A 10,220-nucleotide genomic window follows, 5' to 3' on the forward strand; every position below is an offset into this window, starting at 1 on the left:
GGAGGAAAATGTTATGCTTTATCAAAACAAAAAGCGTGATGTTCTTTAAGAAAATATGTATATGACGCATTCAAAGGAATTCAGACCGTACATGTTGCACATAATATGGGCACGTGACAAGCGCTTTTGTTAGCACAGTGGTATCGCTACAATTGTTACCCAATCGAAAATCACTTGTGGCGTAGTAATGTACGCCCAAAAAGTGCATTGAGGGCGTGGCTAACCTTCTGACTAGTTCAGGTAGAATGCTAATACCGCATTGTCACGGACTTAGACAGGATTTTTTTGTGTGATTGAACTTTAATTTATGTGAAATCCGGCATGTAGGTCTATTATATAATTGTCTCGTTTTTGCATCATAGGCTTCACTTCAACATTTGCCAACACGACGCACACCTGTATCCTACAATGGCCGGAAGTTGCCTACCATAAGGAGCTGATAGGTCAGTGTGGTTGGCAGGTGTGGAATTCATAACAAAAATCCAGTCGAGCTTCATTTTTACATTGAGGACTATATTAAGCGTACCGGGTGTGTTTTTGTTTGAGGAGAGAATCGTCTTGTAGCAGTGATCAGCTTGTTTAGAAAAATCAAACTACAGCTAAGCAGGAGTTGTAATCGATTGCCTCAACATTCGAGAACGCGGACTGTCTGGAATCATGTCTCAGTGTGAGGATATTTTGCCAGACGACAAAGTTTTTTCTGACTTTAGAAAACAGTGTCTGTCTGTGGACAACTGGCACACAAAGTATGATAAAAATGGAATGGAAGTATGGGTTGAGTCACAGCCTACTACACCGTCACATGGGAGTAAGAATAAGCATCCAAAAGTTCACAAAATCAAGGTGAGTAGGCTTGAAGGAAATTGAATACTATTAGTAAAACTTGGTTGATATTTTTCAGTTGATGACAGTTTTCGGTAATGTTGAATACAGTGCAGAATGACAATAAAAGACGTGTCGGCGGAGACGATGTACGACGTTCTCCATGACGGTCAATATCGCAAGAAGTGGGACCCCAGTGTGCTGGAAAGCTTTGACGTTGCACGATTATCCGCCAACGCCGATGTAGGCTACTACTCCTGTGAGTCGAGTTTTACCCCATCTTATTTGTTTCCTTGTTTTTGCTTGCTTTCATGTAATCCAGTCAACCGATTTTCCAGGCTCACTTTGCTGAACATCAGTCATGCAGCCTTTTTTTTTTAATCATTTAACTTTGTATGTCAAATCAATTGTTTTAGGCAGCAAACTAGGTTACCCTATCTGTTTATCGACAACTTGAGCAGAAGCTTGCTCAAACCCTCAGGAGTGGAGATAAAGCATGAGGGAGTTTGTTTTGAGGGTTTATTTATAGTCAACACACCAAGACCAGGTGGTTGCTCCACTATTGCCCTGAACTCTTGGTTACAGAGACCGGGGGAGGGAGACACAATGTGTACCTTCAGTCTGTATCCTTGGTAAGTTAGATCAACTGTTCCAATACTTACTATGTTTTTGCTCATTTTCTACAGGGCTTTGTCCAAAGCCACTGAAGAACAGGGATGTGGTTACCCTACGTTCCTGGCAGGTGAATGATGTGGAGTATATGATCGTTAACTACTCCGTCAAACACCCGGTATGTTGAGTCCTAAGTATGCATTATACATTGAATCATGTACCATGCCTCATAGGCTGAATTATATAGTGCCTAATTAGGCAATTGTGTGGTTGTTTGGAAGTGATGGCTGGTATTTAGGCAGCAAACCCCTATGTGTATGTGATTTATGTATGTGTGTCGGTGAGTTGTATAAGTGGATAAGCTATAAGTGTATAAGCTACTGGATGACCTAAATTTCCCTCGGGATTAATAAAGTATCCATCTATCTATCTATCTATCTATCAAACTTGAATCTAATTTAGTGCAAGTGCATTGCATTCACTTAATAGGAATTCATGCAAACTCATGTTTTTCCTCAGAAACACCCTCCACGTAAAGACGTGGTGAGAGCAGTCTCTATTCTAACTGGTTACCTGATTGTGTCAACTGGACCAAACAGCTGCTTGTTCACATACCTTTCCCAAGCTGACCCCAAAGGTGAGAGACAACAACAGGGCTATACACCGCCTCACTGATCAACAGGGCTATACACCGCCTCACTGATGGCCCATGTTTTTTCCCCCAAACTGATTCACTGTTGTTCTTCTTTTCATAGGCTCTCTCCCTAAGTGGGTGGTGAACAAAGCGTCTCAAGTTTTGGCCCCCAAAGTGAGTACATCTCTTGTTCTCGCTGGTCGGGATAGGGATAGATATTTTCAAAGACCGAATGTAATTTTACTCTACATGAATTAGATGACTGATTTTGAGCCTCGAGAATACATGTCTTCATTTGGGGAAAAGTCCTGAACAGGATTAAAGCAGTATGAAATGGAAATTGTGTGTGTGTTTGAAGCTTTTCAAATTACAACGGTAACCATAGAAACTCAGTGAAAGGACTTTATTGCTACACTCCAGTGTAACTTGTTAGGTGAGTTGCATAGAGCTTGTTCCAAAACTATTCAGGTCAAGGTGTGCAAACCTGAGATTGTGTGTCTCTAAGCTGAAGGGCTTGGCCAACCTTTGTTATCCTAATTAATCATCAATGACTGGAGTCCTTTGTAATCTGTAAAGTTAGCTCTACTGCAGACAAGCCAAAAAGAATTAATATACCTTATATTTTAGTAGAAAATGTACCCATTAAAAATGTTCATCTGTTTGTTGAGCCAACTTTCCTGATGAACACTGTGCTGTAAGATATCATTTGGGACTACCCATACCATTGGAAAGGTTTAAGTAGTATAGTTGGTCTAGGGCAGAAAATCAGGTAAAGCAGGAATCTTTAAAACTATGCCCAGTAAGGTAGAGCTGCAGAATGTGATCTCTGCCGATACCTGTGTCACACACCACTCCCTCTCTACAGGTTCTGAGATGTGTGCACAAGGCGGGACAAAACTACCCAGAATGGAAAGGACAGAACTCCCCCAATCACAAGCCCTGGCTCAATCCTGAACAGAGTGACCTGCCAATGATGGACGCCCGAGAGCTGTCCATTCAGCGGGCAGACTCACTGGAGAATGTAGATGAGAGCTCCTCAAGAGATGTGCTGGAGAACGACGCTGAAGACAGCAACTAAATGTACGTGTGTTAAGGGGGACTAGACTTACAAATGGACAGACGCCTATGGACTGGAGTCTTGATTTCCCCCCATGTCGAATGTCCTCGCATGAAGACTGCAGCCTGACTCATAACCTTTTACTGCTGTGAGTTCTCACCTTTGCACACTCTCCATGGCCGTCTCTGCTGAAGGAATGTCACGCTTGCAGCAGATTAGTGCTTAAGTGCTGATAGAAACTGTTCTTCAGGTTTACCTGCTTCTTCGGATGAAGTGTTTCCTTTGTATTTATGTCACAACCGCTCCAGAATGACCTGTGTGCATTGCACACGGATTCTGCTAGAAGATTCTGGCAGTATGGTTTAATTGCCTCAAGAGTTCCTGTCACTGTACAGTGGACCATGTGAACTTACAGAGTTGATGAAACCCTCTAATTACTGATCCTGTATTTTTATAGTAAAAAAATGAAGGTTTTAATGATGCTTTTAGTGGCCATGTGGTATTGGACTCACCCGTAAGGGTGATTGTTATATAATTATCTACCTTGAACGTAAGGTACAACATAACCTTTTGAAACTTTAATTTTTCTTTTTCTTTATGGGGTTGTTATAACACATCTGATATAATGAATCTTGGGGTATGATACCACACATGTAGTTGAAGAGAAAGTAGGATGCACAACTGTACTCATGTGTAATATTTATAAACATTTTATAAAAGTGTTGTGAACGAGCTGTGAAATGTACCGTTTTTCATATTCTGATTTTGAATCGTATGTTTATTTATTGGCCCAGAATTTTTGGAGAATGTACGTAATGTGTCATCAGGCCCAAGAAGAATTCTAGTGCACTGGGGTTGGTATAAAAACCAAGAACGCTTCTTATTTCAAACTGATTAGGTAAATCATGATCCTCAGATGAAAGAGAGGCAGAGCATATGTATTTGTAGTGTTTCTGGGAGTGTTAAACACGTAGTGCGACGGACAGTCTGTATACATTTACAATAGTTCTCCTAAAAGACATTCCAGTTCTACTACACCAGTGGCCAAAACCCATTGAGGGTACAGCCATCATAACTTGAAATCTTGTGTGAACTACCTCATGAATTCCTCCTTGCTGAAAGTATAGCTCTTAGCATTGGAAAAGCACCGGCTGTTCTAATGAATCCCATTCCCTCCTGGTTTGTGTTCATGTTCTACAGTCAGATTACTGTCTGCTGCCCACAAATGAAAGGTTTTCAACAAGAGTAATGCCACAAAGAAGAATCTGGAGGCCAACCCACTGTGATAATGAATGAACAAGGAAAAGTCAAGGTTGCCCAAATCATGTGCTTTCTATGCAACTGGAACTTTATTTCACATATTTTACAGCCTAAACAAATTTGAAAAATTACATCTGAAATGAAAAAAAAAAAAGTATTAAGTTCATAGGAGTATTTGGAAACAGGTTTCGGATCATTGGTCCAACAGTGATGGAAGATACTTGGGGGGGGGGGGGGGGTGGTGTTCCTAACACAGTCAAACATCAAGCAAGTGCAACACAAGACAAAGCAAGACGGCAAATAAGCTACTTACTAGTTTGGCAGACAGTAGTAACTGGGCGGCTTCAGGCAAACTTACATAACGGACCCTGGTATGGCAATGGCACGGAGCTGTTATTTTAAGGTAAAACTGCTAATCCTAACCCTAACCCTGAAGTACAATTTCTACATAATGCCACTTTAAAAAAAGAATGATAACGCAACACAGTAACTAGAAATTATTTAATAATTGTTGCCTATATGCATATTCCTATATGCATGATTTATGACAAATAAGGTTGTCATACTTAAAATCTTCACTACAAGCAAAATTAATTCTGGTATAAATCTCTGCCAGTGTTCAAAATTCTCATTCTGCTCATTCTATGCTCAGATAAAGGCATTACAAAAGGCCACAATGCTGTATGATCTTGTTTGTAACCGTAATGTGAAAGATGATATATTACAAGATGAGTTGTTACATTTTCTGCTAATATATATCTTTTACACATTTATCGTGCATTTTATATTTGTTAGTTTTAAAGTGTGTTACTCTACAACTAAACCATTTCTAACATTATCCAAATGTTTAGCAGGACACCAATACAAAGGTTAGTCACATTAAAAGCACTTTCAAAAATAGGTTAAATTCATTAGTTCAATGCATGCACTACTATTTATCTGTTATTAAAAATTTCTGCTTTTTACACATCAATAACTACAGAGCCATCACTGGTGAAGCATGATTCATACATAGAAGTTATAATTGTATTTTACAATATACCATAACCTCACATCTTAGACACCAGAGTTCGATTGGACACATATAGCCACCTCTGAGCAATGAGAAACCTCATCAAACGGAGTGCGGCTCTCTGTCTTGGGGAGGACGGGGGCGACTTGTTAGATGTTATGAGTGTGTGTTGACGTATGGGAACTCATCCTGGGGGATTCATCTGTTTAAATCCAGTCAGCCATAGGTGGGGATAGAGTCTGTAGTCCGTGGGAGGGAGAGAATGACGTGATGCTCTCCGTAAAGTCTCCACCTATCTGACTGCGGCATTTACATGTGCAGCACTCTTCTGCCACCTAGTGGACAGTTCTCTCCTTCTGTCTCTGGTAGTCTGATGATATAAAGGCAACATATGAAAATTGAATTGAAGCAATGTCATATGTCAATGACTATTTTCTACATTCTTAATGACAATGACATAACAGAGCATACTGCTTGTGGTTCTATACTTACTGTAGGGAAAGAAGCGTACCCTCATCAGAATCTCTCGTGCTGTCTTCAGAATCTCAACAGCCTATCAAGTACAGACAATCGGCAGTGTACTTCATCAGACTCAATTATTTGTGCACATTTTCAAATCCCCAAATAATCCCTTTCTAAGTAATAGAGGATATACATACTGCAATACAAAATGTGAAAAAGTACACTTAAATCAGAATAATGTCAATTAATTTAAGCTAATTTTATCCATATATCGTTTTTGTATTACAGAAAATAGCCCTGGCTTGAACCACAGCAGAATTAATATTGTATGTACATATACAGCAAATAATGAATAAATAAACAGCTGCTAGTGTGACATTATTGCCATTATCTGTCACCTTGGAGTGCTCGATGTCCTGGAAGTCGACATCATTTACAGACAGCACCTGGTCTCCCTCCTGAAGTCCTGCACGGTGTGCATCAGAATCTGGAACCACCTTTCAAATGAACATACAAGCAGCAGAAAGGTGACACACTCCATTGCAAGCACTTGTGTGAAATCTCAACTAACTTTCATGGAACCAATAATTCCACCATAACACAGTTGAACCCTGATCAACCAACCTTAGAAATGAAAATGCCAAGTTGTGAAGCTTTGCCTCCACGAATATTAAAGCCAAGCTGCGCTCCAGGAGGTTTTTTCAAGACGATGGTGCGAGGAAGAAACTGGGTAAGTTCGTTGTTATAGTCTGGGTGATGGACGCGCTAGTAAGAGGGACAGACAAACGTTTAGAAAAGGGAATCATCCCTTAGCTTTGTATGAGTGTCAACGTAATGTTTCTTTAGCTAGCTACCTCTTGTGAAGGGATCCATGCCGGTGGGTTCTCATACGAAGGGAGAAAAACCACCGGTAGTTGGTAGTCATCGTATGGTATTTTTGGGTCCATGGCCTTTGGACAGAAATATTTGGAAACAATACAACGTTCACGTTAATTGAATTGACATAACATACTTATACATTCTGAACTCAAAACCAGAAGGACTAAGTTACATAATATAATCTAAAGACCACGGTACAGTGCTGAGTTATAACGTTACAAGCTGCAGAAAATCTGAGACCGCTTTAAAAAAGCCATCGTAAACATTACACATTGATAGTGTTGAGGGCAGGAAGTTGTGGCTAAGGTAGTTTGACAGCAAATAGATACAAACCTGGCCGGCCGGATCTGTTGAATAAGGGTAACAACGGGGATATCTCAATAAGTGTAGCCTTATTTTAGAACGTTGTGTTGATATCAGATTGAAATGGACACCATATTTGTGGTAGCAAGCTAGCTTGAGCAGCGTTCCGTGAGCAATGGTCAAATGATCTAGCTCTACTTCCGGCTACATTTAGACAAAAATGTACCAGAATAAAAGTCATCAATCAGCTATATTTTTTAAAGACACAATTTGTAATATTTCTACTGTACTAAAAACATAAAATGACTGCCCTAGTATCATTTGGACACTCCGGGTTGCCTGATATGAAGAAATTGAGAGTTAGAGTGTTTCAGTCACACACTGGAGGAGCGAATGGGCCACGGCTGTTTACTACAGAAATATACGACAGAAACGGCAAATTTCACTCTTACTAGATTTACGAATGCTAGGCTATTACTCTATTCCTTGAACGAACACTGACGTCCAAAACGAGTAACGTTATTAATGCCCATCCCTAGCAACTAGATGTTTATCTACCTGTTTTAGGCCATGACAAAGAAAGTTTTAGATATGTGTCTGGACATTTTTTCATTTTTTTCAATTTTTCATTATATATTTTCAGTGAGCTTCTTCCACGGTGCAATTGCAATCTACTGGTATGTATGTCGTTAACTGTAAGTGACAGTATACTGTAGGGGAGAGTGGGGTTTGTTGGCACATGTTTCACTCTGTCATATTTGTCAGTTGTGCCAAATGTTAAAATTGTACAAACTGAAGGATTAAGATCTCAGCTAAAAAAAGGGGGTGGGTGCATGTCTGAGTGTGTGTGTGTATGAGTGTGAGTGGGTGTATGTGTGAGTGTGTGTGTGTGTGTTTGAGTGTGGGTGTGTGCATGTGTGAGTGGGTGCGTGTGTGAGTGTGTGTGTGTATGAGTGTGAGTGGGTGTATGTGTGAGTGTGTGTGTGTATGAGTGTGGGTGTGTACAGGCAAAACTGAAAGTGAAATGATGTTGTAGGAGTTCTTGACACCATCAGTCAAGCATGGTAGAGGACATGGGATGGTCAGGGAGTGCTGGTGCTTGGTGCTGGTAAAGTACGTCATTTGTACAGAGTAAAAGGAACTTGAACAAGGAAGGCTGCAACTCTATCACCGTGCCATAGCCTGTGTCCTACAACACGACAGAGACCCAAAGCATCTGAGACCCAAAGCATCCGATCCTACAACACGACACAGACCCAAAGCATTGCTCCAAATTATGCAAGATCTATTTAGTGAAGAAGCAGTCAAGCTGAAATGTTGCAAAATGACACATTACTCTGATTAGATATGGGATGATGACACATGAGATTTCACATCAGGACAAGATGTTTGTTTCCCAGGGGAAAACTCAGACAGTCTGTGTCCTTGCAGTACACTTACAGTGTCTCAAAATGGCAATTGCTTTACCAGCAGAACCAGGCAACTGCCTTAACAGCAATTACATTCATTGGTCTTGCAGTTGCGAAGACATGTGTTTTGATACCTTGCTTATCTAAAGAAAGGAACAGAGAGATATTTGTTAAGCACGAGTTGCATGACATTACAGAACTGTTCAGCATTTAACTAAAGCATTTTACTACTTCTATTACAATAGAAAACTTTTTGTTTAACCACCACATTTATTTTTCCATTCTTCTTATTGCTGGTTTTCTTTCTTCAGGGTCGGAGGTTACTAACACTTGACCAATCATATGAGCTCAGGCTTTACCACTGGCTCTTTCCAGTTACTGTATGTGTCGCTTTGTAGAATACATGGGATTAACATAGACAATGACTTTGGTCCTTTCAGGAAACTCCTGGTTGGCCACCCTTTGTTTAATCCAAGTCGAAGAAGAAATTGGACGAGGCCTACCTCTACCCAGACACTTGAGTCTTTCAAGTGGTTTACATATATATATTTTTAAAGCTTGCCAGGATATGTGTTTACTTAATGGCGCGCTAATCACAGATTTAAGTCAAAGGAGAATATGCTTAGGCTGAAAAGTGTGTGGTTGTGTGCTTTTTTTAACTTAAAGGCACAGTGTGTAGTTTTTAGTGGCATCTTTTAGTAGAAATGGAATGTAGTATTCATAATTATGTTTTTGCCATGTTTCCACAGTAGCCCAGAATGGACAAACGAAAACACTGGCTTGAGATGGGGCTTTTTGCGTTGTTATTTGAAGGCCACTGTAGGTTCTTCTCCCACATGCTTGTAAAGGGAAGGGTATTCAGCTGGTTGCAATTCAGCAACCTCACCACTGGACGCCACCAAAAACTACACCTGGGCATGGGTGAATTCATGGGTACCATGTGACGTCACCGTGCTTTGCCGCCGCCATGTTTGTGCCCATTGACATATATACATCGAGTAAAATAAGTATTGAACACGTCACAATTTTTCTCAGTAAAAATATTTCCAAAGGTGCTATTGACATGAAATTTTCACCAGATGTTGGTAACAACCCAGGTAACCCATACATACAAAGAAACCAAAACAGAAATTAAGTTATGTGTAATAATGTGAAATGACACAGGGAAAAAGTATTGAACACATTAAGAAAGGGAGGTGCAAAAAGGCATAGGTATCAATGTCCATATTGTATGTGTGTGTGTGTGTGAGACTGTGGGCGTATGTGCATTTGTTATGTGATTACTTGATCTGATTGGTAGATTAAGTCTGAGTCTAAGGTGACATCTGAAGGATTTGGGCGTTTCTTACATTCTGACCTTTGACCTTTGTCTGTAACCATCCCATATGGCTGTCCTGAGGTTTAGGCTATTAGCATGATAATATGTGAACATATTGTGAATGGCTAAGCATTGCACCAGCCCTTCCCGTGTGAAGTTGTATCCAGTAGTATGCATATGCCTTCACACCCTATACTAGCTAGAAACCCCTGGTGTTCCGCCTTCCTGCTATGCATGCCTTGTGTCCCCCAGACACACATAATTACCTTTACTCATATTGTGTATCATGTGTCATTGATCAGTATAAATATAAGTGTGGAAACAGTGTGTGGAAAACCTGTGGGAACTGGAGAGCCATGTGAGAGCCAAGCAAGAGATGCTGGGAGCGAGAACAACCAATGGTATGTAAATAGGAGGATGTAAGATACCACAACACTACGATAGATTCCAGT

At 40.4% G+C, this 10,220-nt stretch overlaps 2 protein-coding genes across 2 annotated transcripts; one reads left to right on the forward strand and one right to left on the reverse strand.

Annotated features, from left to right (window-relative positions):
• The first annotated feature begins 218 nt into the window (after positions 1-218).
• Positions 219-3,857, forward strand: stard14 (START domain containing 14). Its single transcript, XM_012842116.3, has 6 exons — positions 219-843; positions 934-1,081; positions 1,509-1,612; positions 1,954-2,071; positions 2,190-2,242; positions 2,934-3,857. Exons 1-6 carry the CDS (start codon positions 658-660, stop codon positions 3,144-3,146), a joined length of 822 nt encoding a protein of 273 aa, XP_012697570.1. The 5' UTR covers positions 219-657; the 3' UTR covers positions 3,147-3,857.
• A 916-nt stretch (positions 3,858-4,773) lies between these two features.
• Positions 4,774-7,218, reverse strand: LOC105913095 (PDZ domain-containing protein 11). The gene is made up of 6 exons (XM_012842113.3): positions 7,072-7,218; positions 6,714-6,809; positions 6,484-6,624; positions 6,258-6,356; positions 5,890-5,950; positions 4,774-5,767 (listed from the first exon to the last, which is right to left on the reverse strand). Exons 2-6 carry the CDS (start codon positions 6,804-6,806, stop codon positions 5,733-5,735), a joined length of 429 nt encoding a protein of 142 aa, XP_012697567.1. The 5' UTR covers positions 6,807-6,809; positions 7,072-7,218; the 3' UTR covers positions 4,774-5,732.
• Positions 7,219-10,220: the final 3,002 nt, after the last annotated feature.

This window comes from Clupea harengus, chromosome 20 (assembly GCF_900700415.2).
Source record: "Clupea harengus chromosome 20, Ch_v2.0.2, whole genome shotgun sequence".
Lineage (NCBI taxonomy): Eukaryota > Metazoa > Chordata > Actinopteri > Clupeiformes > Clupeidae > Clupea > Clupea harengus.